Source organism: Sinocyclocheilus anshuiensis, unplaced genomic scaffold, assembly GCF_001515605.1.
Source record: "Sinocyclocheilus anshuiensis isolate Anshui unplaced genomic scaffold, SAMN03320099.WGS_v1.1 scaffold937, whole genome shotgun sequence".
Lineage (NCBI taxonomy): Eukaryota > Metazoa > Chordata > Actinopteri > Cypriniformes > Cyprinidae > Sinocyclocheilus > Sinocyclocheilus anshuiensis.
In genome coordinates, this window is record NW_015554129.1 from 747,062 (window position 1) to 761,155 (window position 14,094).

A 14,094-nucleotide genomic window follows, 5' to 3' on the forward strand; every position below is an offset into this window, starting at 1 on the left:
TAAACTTTTTATTAGTTGTCATAGCAAGTGATTTTAAAAGTAGGATGGCTCACTTTTTATAACATGACTGAAAATTTTACTTGAATTCGTAGTTTATTCTTACTTTTGAAAACCTAATTGTTTTACGACTACGACTACTACTGTTTCTAGAAGTAGTAATTTTGATAATAGTCAACAGAAAAAAAATATAACCACACACACATTGTTTGTCCACAGAATAATTACACATTATTAAATAAAAAGCGTCCCCGCACGAACCTCTACCTCCGCCAGCAGGACCTCAATTTCAGACTCAGTTAAGTTTTTTTTTCTTTGTGCTCGTCATTTTCAAGCATAGATATTCAGATATTGGCGTGTGCTCTTTTATATGGTAATGATATTAATTAGGGGGCGTTTACAAGGCGGAGATCTGACACCAGTCAGCTACGCACAATTTCAACATCATTTGCGATTTATAAATGCCACATCTGGAAGAGAGGCATACACACGTGTTTTTGTGCGCACGTTCGTTTTCTCTGAATCGCACTTACGCACTTTTGAGAAATGATCTTAGAACAAATTTAGGACTGTTTATACGCAACATTTTATAAATGAGGCCCCAGGGCTCTGTACAAGCAGGCAGCGAATATCCTGCTATGGGCGGACCGTCACTTTCTCTCCATCAAAGCAGCGCACATACCCGGTCTCCTGAATCGCAGGGCGGGCATGCTTTCGCACCCCGAGTCGGTTCGGATTATTTGGGCCCGCTACGGGAGAGCGGAGGTCGATCTGTTCACCACGAGCGAGAATGCGCACTGCCCGCTGTTCTTCTCCCTGTCTCACTCCCCACTGGAAGGGGACGCGCTGACATCGCACTGGCCTGTAGCCAGGCTGTATACGTTTCCTCCGATCAAGATATTACCGCTGGTGTTATGCAAGATCAGGGAGGAGGGGGCTTTGGTGATACTCATCGCCTCGAACTGGCCGAACCAGCCTTGGTTCCCGGACCTGACAGAGATGCTGGTCGCCGGCCTGGCCGATCCCCATCAGGAAGGATCTGCTGTCTCAAGCGAGCGGCTCGGTGTGGCACACGAACCCGGAGCTATGGAGCCTTCATTTGTGTGTATTGCCTCGTTTTGTTCCCCGCTGGGCGAGCAATCGATCGGTAGGCACGCCTTCAGTCCCGCCCTGGGACCTAGAGGTGGTGTTAAGAGCTCTTTCACAGCCACCATTCGAGCCTTTAGCATCTGTTGATATGAGGGAGCTATCTCTCAAAAGTGCACTTATTCTTGCCCTCGCGTTGGCTAAGCGCATAGGGGATTTACATGCGTTTTCTGTGGACAGCGACTGTATTCGCTTCGGACCCGGTGACTGCAGCGTCACTCTCCGGCCGAGACCAGGCTACGTGCCTAAATCACTATCTACCCACTTCAGGTTTCGCTGACCGCCCTGTCTTGTGAGTCATTGACCTCGCGTGATGCGGACGCTCAGACTTCGGTGTGCCCCGTCAGGGCTTTGAGGATTTACATTGACCGTTCGGCCAACTTTCGGCAATCTGACCAGCTTTTCGTGTGCTACGGTGGTTGTGCGAAGGGCCGGGCCATGTCAAAACAGAAACTTTCCCACTGGATTGTTGACGCTATCACGGCTACTTATACGAGCTAAGGTTTGGAATGCCCGTTGCACATTAGGGCCCACTCAACAAGAGCTATCGCCTCCTCCTGGGCGTGGTCGAGAGGTATGTCTATTCAAGATATATGCTTTGCAGCCGGCTGGTCTTCCCAGATCGGTGAGTGACTGATTCACATTTATGCTACCTCTTACTATTATTACTGACCAGATATGCAAATTTCATATACCTGGGCTTTAGACGCTCATTGGCTTGTCTCCACCTATCAGCTGCGAGCCCGCCTAGTAAGCGCCACTATTGGTTGTGGGAATTGTGTGTTCTATCGTCGCTGAGTATGTGACTGGTTCAGGCTGCTCGTAGCCTCTCTCACGGTGGGATTGAATATCGTTCCCATAATGGAGAAATGTCTCCGTGATGTCTCGTGAAAGCTCGAGGTTACTATGGTAACCTCGGTTCCCTGAGAGCGGGAATGAGACATCACGGAGGTCGCTGTGTTCGCTGCTCGACCAGCTAAGCAGCGTTCAGTATCAGATTCTGACGTAATTGTCGCGTGCACCGCATTTTATACTGCCTCTCGAGCTCGTCAGTATTTGCATGCAATTTGCATACTTTGCGACAATTGGCCAGTAATTTGGACTGGTGTTAGCCAATAGGACTTCAAGAAAGTTTGGAACAGGGGCGGACTTGCTCTCGAGACAGAGTCAAGAGGCCGGGGAATGGAGACTGCACCCCCTGGTGGTAAGTCTCATATGGCAGAGGTTCGGCCGAGCGAAAGTGGACTTGTTTGCCTCGAGCTTAACTACGCATTGCCCGCTCTGGTTTTCCCTGTCTCCTCCGTCGCCTCTGGGTCTGGATGCTCTGGCTCACGAGTGGCCCAGGACCTGTCTGTATGCTTTCCCTCCGATCTGGCTGCTGCCAGTGGTTCTGTTCAGAGTACGGTCGGACAGAGTGGAACATTTGCTCTTGGTGGCCCCATTGTGGCACACTCAGAAGTGGTTTTCAGACCTGGTCAGTCTGCTAGTTGGTAGTGATGTTATGTTCAACACCGAAGCTTCGAAGCTTGTATCAAAAAAACAACACATTTCACATTGAAGCACTGTATCGGAGCTTGATTCGTTTTGAGAAAAGCACGTGATCTATGACGTCTGAAGCTGCATTCACCTGAAAACCACGTGATTGCTTCAGTATCTAGTTCAAACGAAGCGAACCTCAGCACCGTTTCCTTTACATTATATTACAAATTTAATGTGTTAGCATTGTTTTTTTATTTATTTTTTAATCGGAATTTATATATTGAGCTCAAAAATGAACTTTGGCCATGAAATAACAGTCTAAGGACTGAGGCAGAGTTAAAATAAACAGATCATAGATTTAATTTATGAGTTTATGTTTTATTTATTTTACTTATTTTTAGTGCCAGTACACTGACACAAATGAATGACTTTGACAATGACCATTATTCATATAAAATATAATAAAACAAAGAATCAGTTGTAGAACCCTATGTGAAACCACTGGCTGTAATGGAACATAACACTTTGGAAGGTGTTATTTATTTTTATGACCACTAGATGGCCACAGCATAAACTGTTTTGAAAAGGTTAGAGTAATGAACCTTTTTCCGATACAATTGTGTTGAAAGCTTCGCTGGTTCAGAATGCTTCACTTCACCATCATTACTAGTCGGCCCTCCCTGGGGAGTTCCCCTCAGACACGACCTGCTGACGCAAGCTCAGGGTATGATTTGGCATCCTCGGCCGGATTTATGGAGGTTATGCGTATGGCCCCTGAGCGGAGTGTTCTAATGTGTTCCGGTCTCTCGGCTGAGATTACCGACTCCATTATTAATTCTAGGGCTTCCTCCACGAGACGCTTGTATGCCCTTAAGTGGAGACTTTTCGCCTCTTGGTGTAGGCAACGCAATCTGAACCCAGTCCATTGCCCTATCGCATCGGTACTGGAGTTTCTTCAGAGTCGTTTTTCTGAGGGGGTGACTCCTGCCACTCTTAAGGTGTATGTGGCAGCCATATCTGCTGAACTCGTACCCATTGGGGGTGTTTCAGTTGGTCGTCATGCTCTAGTTTCCCGTTTCATGCAGGGTTCGAGACGGCTTAGACCTTTCCGCCTGGCACAAGTCCCTTCTTGGAACTTATCTATTGTTTTGGAAGGACTGGCAGGCCATCCATTTGAGCCATTGGAGTCTGTGTCAGAGAAACTGTTGACACTTAAGATGGTTCTTCTGGTGGCGTTATCCTCCCTGAAGAGAGTAGGGATCTGCAGGCTCTTTCCATCAGCCCTTCGTGTATGGACTTTGCCCCGGGGCTGGTTAAAGTCTTACTGCGACCCAGGCCTGATTATGTTCCTAAGGTCACTTCGACTCCGTTTTGCTTTCAGCAAGTGGTCTTAGAGGTGCTGAGGCGGGGTCAGATAGTCCGATGACTATGCCGGTGAGGGCATTGAATGTCTATGTCGACTGCACAGCCCAGTGGCGTGGATCGGACCAATTGTTCATGTGTTTTGGTGGTAAGAGCAGAGGGTCTTCTGTCACCAAACAGAGAATGTCACATTGGATAGTAGAGGCTATCTCTCTGGCTTATGAGGCGCGTGGCTTGACTTCGCTTCTAGGGGTGCATGCTCATTCTACAAGAGCAGTAGCAGGTTGGTCTTCTCCTAGCACCTTCATCAAGTTTTACAGTATGGACGTGAGGATGGCTCCTGGCTCCCGGGTTTTATCCGCTTGAGCAGACGCTTTCCCTGGTTTTCCAGCTATCCAAGGTACGTAAGGCGTTATGGTGTAGCGTTCCCATAGCAATGACGTCATCGCAGCATTGAAGTGAACCTATGAAAGGGAATGTCTCGGTTACGTATGTACCCTTGGTTCCCTGAATAGGGAACGAGATGCTGCGATGCTGGCCGTTCCGTACCTCTAATAGCGCTTCCTTCGTCATGTGGAAATCTGATGAAATAGCACGCAGCACGCTGATATAGCGTACGTGATGTACGCGAAGGGCGGTGCTAAGCGCTATTTGGCCAATGAATTGCCGTGATGGTATAAGGACTTCAGACATTCGTCACACCGGAGGTGTTCCCATAGCGATGACGTCATCGCAGCATCTCGTTCCCTATTCAGGGAACCAAGGTTACATACATAACCGAGACGTTTTCCACTCCTCAACTTTGCTTACTTATTGTATCTGCATAGTAAACCGGGATAGGAGAAAGTAGCAAATTACACCTGCTTTATCATTGTTAAAGTGCCCCTATTATGGGTAATGAAAGGTTCAAATTTTGGTTTTGGGAGTCCCCAACAACAGGTTGACATTCATGCAAGGTCAAAAAACACTTTCATTGTCTTATAATATGCATTTATTTTTACCTTACTTGCTCAACGACTCCTAAACAATTTGCTCAATGATTCATTTTTCCAAACCCCTCCTTTGCGTTATGCTAATCTGCGGTGATTGGTCCGATTGGTCTCATTTCCATTTCATCATGCCTGTAATGCCTGATAAAGCAGCGTTTGTGAGCACAGTGCTGCTTTGTGTACAGCGTTACCGGGGAAACCGCAATTTTTACCGCTCCAAAAGCGGCACCTAGTGACAAAGAATGAATTTGCATTTTCATTCAGACCAACGCGAAAAGACCAACAAGTGGGCTGGCAATTTGCTAATGTTTCATGTTGACGTCAACATGAAACAGCTTAGGATTCGTTTTAAAAATGACTCTTTACAAAGATTCAGAGTCGACTCTTTCATTTGAGAGACAATAACTTTATACACGGTGCACTTTCAGATTTAAAACTTTGCAGGATGTTTTCATTCACTTAGAGATTAAAATCCATAATAGGGGCACTTTAAAGTCAATCACTGACTACTCTGAATTTTGACTCTGGTATACACCAATGGTAATACAGTGTCTATCTTTTCTTAACAAAAAGAAAAAAGGGTTTGTCACCTGATCAATCATACTTCTAGCTTCCTCCACTTCCTTATCTTGTGACTCTGTCTCAATTGTGTAGGTACCAGCATCACTCAGACTGTCCTCCTCCTCAGTTCGTGTCACACTTGAGCCCTTAGTTTCAACACCACTAACTAACAGTGGTGAAAACGGTGGCACAGGTGACCCAGCTGAGCAGAGTAGGGAGGCACTAGAAACTGGAGACCTTCCTGGGGTTTGGGAAGGGGCGGAGACAGGCGACGTTGCTGGAAGAAGAGACTGGGATAATGCAGGTAGTTGGGATGGAGAAGATGGGTATGATACAGATGAGGGTCCAGGTGGCTCTGCTGGGGAGGGTAAAAGAGTGTGTGATGGGGACATCATCACAGGTGGGGCAGACATGGGAGGAGAGGAAGTCTTTCCCGTATCCTTCAAGAACTCTGCGGTAAATTCCTGAGCTAGTTTGGACTTCTTGCCGACACTCCCAAAAGGCTTAATGGTGATAGCTGGTGAAGAGCGAGACGAGGTCCCTAATAAAGATGTGCTGGTCCCACTGTCTTCTGTCTTCTCTCTCTTCAGTGAGCTTGATCGCTGAGAACCTCCATGGCTTGAACCTTTCAGTGGAACAGTGATTTGCTGCGTTGGAGGAACATGCCCGTGCACAGAGGCGGGCCTTTCCCCATGAGCCAGACCTTTCCGCCTCTCTAGTTTGGCCTTCAATGCAGAGTAGGAGTCAGCATGCGCAGAGTTGTGGGTAAAGGACTGTGACCGCTTCTTTCTGGGATTATCATCAAAGAACTCAATAATGAAGGCCTGCTGGGTGTGAGGCTCAGGGTGAATGGGCTTAACCTCTGTCTGGGGAGGAGAAGAGGCTTCTTGAACAGGATGAACCTCGCTTTCATCAAGTTCTCCTTGATGGTATTTGTGTGGAGAGACTGACTGGGGATGATGAAACTTTTGCATTGAGACAGACTCTTGGGACAGAACTGATTCGGATGGTTCGGATTTCCTTGATTGAGCTGACTGGTGTGACTGTACTGATGATTGTGATTGCATGGAACGATGTGACTTGCTGCATTGTTCTTTCATTACAGGGTCTTCTGAATCACTCTGGGTTCCATCTTCATGATGGTGTCCTATTAAGTTTACAGATATAATTTAAACTATAGTCATTCTGATGCATTGATTTAAAGCAAATAATTATAAAGAGAATAATGTGATAAAAAGTCATTCAAATAATCATGCTTTGTAGCCTGTATTTAAATTCTGCAATAAGGAATTCTGCTAAAATCAGGACACAACATTGGGAATACAATTGAATAGTAGCTTGTTCATTATTTTCTGAAGTTTGCAGCTACCCTGCATCACTAAAGCCTGGAATACACTACACGACTTTTAAAATCTGAACAGATTTTTTAAACACTAGGCATCATACACGAATCTGTCAACTCAAATCTGCAGACTGGCTTTGATTTTCGGCAATTAGCATCAACTTCTCCAGACACTTATATTTATTTTAGAACATTATGCATATAAAATTATATCTGAGTCTTACAGAAAGTGCATTTTTAATGTTAGCGCAAGATGTCTCTTACCTTTGAGCGTCCGAATATGCATCGCCAAGTCACTCTTAGTGCTGTACACATCCTCACACGGAGGCCGCCTGCACATCATACTGACATCACTCTGCACAAGCCAATCTGCCACCTTGCTCTCAGCTGATAGAACCTCTGTGGGTGTGGCTACCAGAGAATGCTGCTGCTGCTGTTTGCTACGCTGACGAGAGGAGAACTTAGTCACATGATCCTTGATTTTAATTTTGCCTGGCATGCAGTCGTCAAACTCTATAGTAAAAGAAGCGTGACTCTGGACAACTGGAGGTGTAGAAATTAGAGGAACATTGGTGTCTTTGGTTGGAATATCGATTAAATCTGTTGCTGGGGACTTGGGTTGTATATGGAACTCCTTTGTTGGAATTTCAAAATAACTGGGCTCTCTGTGGTATGGGTAGGTTGACTTGGCCTGGCCGTCATGGATCTCCTGAACAGAGATGTTAAATTCATACTCAGCTGTCGGGGCCTCCTTTGTGATGTCTGTCAAGAGACACCCACACCAAACTGTAAATATGGTAAGACAAATATTCATATCAATAAAACACAAAAGTGGCCATAAGTGAGGACAAGTGCTTACCTGAATGACTCTCACCTGACCTTCGTACTTCATTGTGTGCTTCCTTGTTCCCAGAGTCCTCCTCACCCCACCATGATGGCTGGCCATACAGTGGTGTTGGCCGGGGTACAGGTGACTCTGAAGAGGAACAATTACACAGGTAAAACTCAGAAAGAGAGGGGGTATAATTGATAAAGTGAGATGAAAAGCTTGTTACCATGCTAAGCACAATTTATTCAACAAGCAATTCCTGAAGTATCCAGAATTCCTGAATATCCAGTATACTGGATGAATTAGCATTATAGATTTTCCATATTATCAATCAAGTTTTATGAGTACTGTTCAAAATACCAGAAAATGAGATCGACACTCCACACTTCTCTCAGTGGGTAAAAAGTATGTTTTTTGGAAATATATTTCTACCTGAAACAAGTTTTTATTGAGAAAATCTAATGTCTATTATACTGAGCGTTAATTAGCATTTTTTGCTCAAGCATCTTTATTACACACGTTAACATAACTACAATAGAACAAACAATTACCACGTGCAAGCTTATCTAGGAATTAAATACATCACATTAAATGTTGTCCATTAATACTAAATTATTAATTTAGTATTATCAAATTATTATTTAATTATAATTATAATAATAACTAATATATTTGTTTATCTATTATTATTAGTAGTAGTATTATTACAATTATTATTATTATTATTACTTCAATATTTTATCTAAACAGTAAAAAACCCTCATATCTTTCTTCCATTTCTATTTTTTCTCAAATTATTATTTTTTATAATTGTAACTGATAATATAACATGTAATAAAAAATATGCCGTGTAGGAATATATTCACTAGTGATTTCAGACTTTTAGACACCACTGTATGCACATGGATTTAATGAGCTTTTCAACGTTTGGCTTTACAGGATGCGAGGTGCATGAGCCATGTGGTGCAGACTGCTCATTGATGGACATGTCAGTGCAGTGCCAGCAGCTGGACTAAGGCACAAGGATTATCTTTAGTATCTGTCACTTGACCAAAAGCTCAATTGGGAGGGGTTTACAAATAAATCAGGCCACTGTACTGCAGCCTTACAGATAAGCAGAGATTAACAAAGGCTGTGCTAACAGATAGAATGTTATTGTCAGATATCCATGCAACAAAGCATTTTGTTTTATCACTCTCTCACTTTTTCTCCTGACTTTGGTCATACTTGATCACTCTCACCTGTGAGACTCTTGCGTTCAGAGCGCTCTAATTTGGATTTTTCCTCCTGCAGGTTCTGTTGCTTGCTTTCTGTAGATTTTATGCCCATTTGCAGCTGACTGGTGTACTTCTCATGCTGACACAGCAGGGGGCAGTCAACCAAAAAGAATACATTTATAAATATATAAATATATATTACATAGAACAGAAAATAGACACATATACACACACAAACAGATAAAAGCATACCTTGAGGGCCTCTTCAGGGACTTTATGTTGACTCTTTTCAAGAATATACACATGTGAATGTGCTCTTAATGTTAAGTCAATGTATTATAATTTACATGTATATAATCTTTAATGTATACAACTCTACAAACAAGAAGATCTTAAGCAAGAAATCAAGGCCAAAAAAAGCTATAACAGCTAACCAGGAAAAAGGATATCATATCCAAAACGAACAATGTCCGACAGCTTGAGGGTTATGTATGTTTGGTCTGGAATTCTCAAGTCATTCACAAAGGTCTGAAAAAGAAAAGAAGAAAAACAAATGAAGATGTATATGTGCCTGAGATACAGGAAGGCCAGAGTTATTATGCTTTTATCCAAAACAGAAAATGAGAACATGTTCCTTAGAAATGAGGATCATCACAAGAAATATGTCAAAAGTTAACAACATTCAGAGTACAGAATCTACTTCTGTGTTTCGCAAAAGAAAGAAATGCATACAGTTTCAGAACAATATGAGGTGATATGAGTGATGACAGAATATTTGAGTGAACTATCCCTTTAAGAAAGCTTCCTATCCTAACCATAAAACATTTGTCACTGGAACTTGGTCTGATACAAGGGTTAATTAATCGTATCTGTACTGCAGTGAGGGCATCTGCAACAGCATCCCAATGGCATATGTCCGTTACCTACGTCCATTTATTTTCTAAACCAAGGGGAGAAATCATTCAGTCTTTCACAGATAACAATCACGGTAGTTTGGAAAATGCAGTCATGTGTTCATGCCTATATTCTGAGTTTCAGTCACATTTGCTATGTTGCTTACCCCATTTAAACTTCCAAGATCCTTGACAAGGTGCTCATCTGTGGCAGGGTTATAGTTGATAACAGCATGTTGTTTATCCACACTACGAGACTAAAGGAAGAAAAACATGTTTACATCCGACATCTTGCTTATTCTTGAATCCAACTCCACCGGAAATTATAATGTTAGCATAGGTTGGATATTTACAGTTGTTCAACAAATCCCATATTTCTGCTTCATGAATCTTACCTGTGTGTGGCTTGCAAATACTGTGTGTGATAATTTGGCCACACAAGGGTACCACTAAAGTAACATTTAGAATAATAAAGTATTAATATGTTGTAGTTATTTGTCTTTTAAGGTGAGTGTAAGAAAAGAATGTCAGATGATTCCTTCCACTTTTTCTTAAATGTCTGAACTGACACAATGTGGTATGGAAAATGCTGTAAGCTAAGTGCACCTACACTGTTTACATAGTTCCTTGCATTGCCTGATTAACAGTTCACTTGGTACCACATATGAACAAATTCTTAGGAGCAAAGCTCAACTAAATCTTAAGTAAATAGTGCATTAATATACCCACTAATTAATGGGAGTGGTCATGTTGAATGACATCATTATCCTGGCTACACTGTGGATAGTGCAGTTCATGGGTCTGTATGGTGACGACTAGTGTGTCACCTGTGTGTTGTAAAGTTGTAGGAGGGCTGTACCACAGGTCCAATCAAACTATTCCTCCCTTTGGAAGGGTGCCTTGTAAGGAAGATTGGCTGACCAGAACTGACAACAAATTAGAACAACCCTGACTATGATCTGCAATGCTTTACTTTAGTTTCTTTACTTTAGCAAGTAAACTATACTTTATTTTTGCAAGTAAACTATACCCCTTTTTTTCTGACGTCCACAGGGGTTGTCATGGTTATTCAAGATTATACCCCTGTGTGTTACAGAGATTGACACAAAATTGTAAACTGGAGTGAGATACTGGAGAGAAAACTAATAAACCCTTCGTTGACTGAAGGTGATTTCTCATAGAAATATAGGGACTTGGTTTCTGCTGACTCTGCAAGACCCTATTCAGTTATGGAATACCCCCTTTCCCCTGGCTCTTGCCCACACTCAGATGTTAGTGGAGGGGAACGGACCCTGACCTAATTATGCAGAGAAGACAAAGTGTCTGTCATTGGAGTCATGCTTCTACAACTTAAGGTCTTTGAGGACTTCCAGAATCATGTGCTGGATCTCTGCTATGTACTCTGCTTCCTTACTTTTAATCACACTTCAGGTTCAGTTAAACACTCAAAATATGAGGAGTATGTTATATTGAGAGGAAGAATACAACAACATTTTGTTAAGGTATTAAAATTAAATTTTTCATGATATGAAAACACAATTCAATTATAGTTGACCATGTTCTTGTGTATGGAATGACCATGAAAGAAGTTGGTCTACAGGGTTTTTATGCTACTTACACATACAGTATAATTACAGTACATAGTAGCAGTACTTTAGATGAGAGAACTTTCACTATTCTATGTACAGTAAATACTGTAGCACACATTGTACACCATCAAACTATTGTACTGTTGTAACTGTTGAATTGATTTGTAGCTAAGTTCTTCTTACATACACTATATTTTTATAGAATGAGGTAGTCAAGGTCTTTTGTCAGAAGTCTAAGAAACTGCTATAGTATGGCAAATAAGGTCATTACCAGCAGGAGAAATTTGGCAGAGGACGCTGAATTTTTATTTATTTCTTTATCTTTTTATTTATTGTAAGTAAAGTTATTGACAGTATACTGTATTGTGTGTTTATAGTCAATTATTTGGCATTTAAACTTTTCTAGTACTTTTCATCTACTGCAAGATCTCTTTACAGTAGTTTAGTAGTTTAATGTAAACCTTTCTTAGAGTTTGTTTTTGAATTTCACTGTCTCTGCTCCCCTCTATTTATGTTGTATACTGTAATAGACATTGATTTGCAAAATTATTCCCGTTTCCCAAAAGAAGGTTTTTGCAATTGTGTTTTGAATTGATCTCAGTAGTGTTCTCTAGGCAGTGAAGTACATTTAGTCATTTAGCAGACACTTTTATCCAAAGCGACTTACAAATGAGGACAATGGAAGGAATCAAAATCAACAAATGAGCAATGATATGCAAGTGCTATGACAAGTCTCGGATAGCCTAACGCAGTACACATAGCAAGTTTTTTTTATATATACGTAGAAGAAGTAGTCGTCAGGTTTGTCTGAAGCCAAAGTTTGATTCAGAAAAAAATCTTTGAAGATACGTTTTTAAATTTTGACCTGGAAGTTTGAGGTTTGTACATGTTGGTTTGAAATTGTATTTATAGTTGTGAGGAAATGGTGAGTTGTTAAATGAATTATATGTTAGCGATCAAGAAAAACTGTAAAACGCTTCAGTTGTCTATTACGAACAAATCTGACACAAGGTGCATAATTTTGCAGAACAGTCTCGTCTTTCACACTTTCTTTGGCAGATGTAAGGTATCTTTTACAGTAGATAAAACTAATAAATAGTTTCTTTACTGTTACCTTTACTGATACATAACATCTCAATTGACCCTTCGAAAAGACCCACCCCCTTCGTTACTGTTGCTACTGTATGTCCGACAAGCCATGGTGCTCTCACGCCACACATCATGTTCTCACGCAGTAAAAAATACATCACGGAGAAAAGAATCAACTGAAAATGCACCGATAGACAAGACAGAGCAGGTTAAGGTATGAATATAATTCTCAGCTTTCAAACTGTCATTTTTTTAAAGGGGTCATAGGATGCTACATGCACTTTTCCAAGTTGTTTGAACTGAAATGTGTGTTGGCCGATACCGCAGATGTAGACAAGAATGACTCCTAAGCGATTGAGGTGTTCTGTTGTTGGATGTAATAATGAACATAGCAGTCGTCATTTACTCCCGACATCTGAGCCGCTGAACTCGCAGTGGATTATGTTTGTTTTTGAAGGGAATGCTCCCCCGATCTGCCTAAATGTGTCTATGTTCTCGCGAATCATTCATGATCCAGCCTCATCGACTTTTCATTAAGACCCTAAAGAATCATATCATATTTATTCAAACAATAAATGCCGCTTTGTGGCTCTTTAATGTGTCATGACAGATTGCTGTAGTGCCTCGATCAGTTCATGCGGCATGTGAACCGATCATCCTTCCTCTTTACTGATTATAGCATGAAATAAACATGAATGAACACCAGAAGGTATCTTGTTTCAATAACAGAAAGACGTCAATATACATTTTTCAAGTTCAAGTCCACTGACATTAATCTACTCTCCTGTCTATTTTGTTTATCGGGCAAAAATGTCAGATTCTTCGTTATGATTGGTCAGATCGCCCATTAGTCAAAGTCTCTGTGAAGGGTCAATTAAGCCTCTTGTATCTGTTGGCTTACAGTTCAAGATGAAATTGGAGGTTCATTACAATTGCCCGTCTTATCCAGGTCTTTAGAAGCTGTTTTGAGGTGGTCCCACATTTAGGTGATTTTCATCCTTCTTCCAAAAAAGCTCACTAGTCTTCCTTGACCAGCCCCAGCACTTTACATTCTGCATGCATGGTAGTGGTCTCACTGTGCATTGAAATAATTTATTCACATTCAGCACATGAGCAATATCCAAAACCAGCTGACCAGATTTAGCCAATTTAACAATGTAACAGCTCCTTTCATCTGGCCATTTTCACAATCTAACATTTAATAATATAGCCTTTCTACTAATATAACACAGCCCATCTAATAATATAAGTAAGCAATAAGGTATGAGAGGCCGTGCTGTATCGTGAATAAATCACGGCTGAAGGGCGTTGTTAGGCACGACGCGAAGCGAATGTTACTTTTTTTTGTTATTTTATAACATCTAATAATACCTGACACATAGTGATTTATTGAATTATAGCCTGGGAATAATGAGTGTAAATTTGGTATGAACACTTGGCATGACCAAAAATGACATCAGCACAATTTGGTATGTTTCTGTAACGAATCAGTCCACTGATGGCGAGCGTAGTGAAGAACCCAAAATGCAGTTTATTTACAGTGTGATCCAAACAATAATCCGAGACTTGACTTGACAGGAACAGACTTGACTTGCCGAGAC

At 41.6% G+C, this 14,094-nt stretch overlaps 1 protein-coding gene across 3 annotated transcripts in view; it reads right to left on the bottom strand.

Annotated features, from left to right (window-relative positions):
- cep170bb (centrosomal protein 170Bb) overlaps window positions 1-14,094 on the bottom strand; it is a 31,099-nt gene that overhangs the window by 13,388 nt on the left and 3,617 nt on the right. For 2 of the 3 annotated variants that reach the window (XM_016462793.1, XM_016462792.1), the window contains exons 3-9: window positions 9,983-10,072; window positions 9,372-9,450; window positions 9,175-9,233; window positions 8,947-9,061; window positions 7,736-7,852; window positions 7,141-7,638; window positions 5,564-6,681 (exon numbers count right to left, since the gene is read on the bottom strand). In XM_016462793.1, coding sequence (XP_016318279.1) covers window positions 5,564-6,681; window positions 7,141-7,638; window positions 7,736-7,852; window positions 8,947-9,061; window positions 9,175-9,233; window positions 9,372-9,450; window positions 9,983-10,072 — 2,076 coding nt within the window. Of the gene's footprint in view, window positions 1-5,563; window positions 6,682-7,140; window positions 7,663-7,735; window positions 7,853-8,946; window positions 9,062-9,174; window positions 9,234-9,371; window positions 9,451-9,982; window positions 10,073-14,094 lie in introns of all 3 variants that reach the window. The other variant, XM_016462791.1, reaches the window with a different exon arrangement.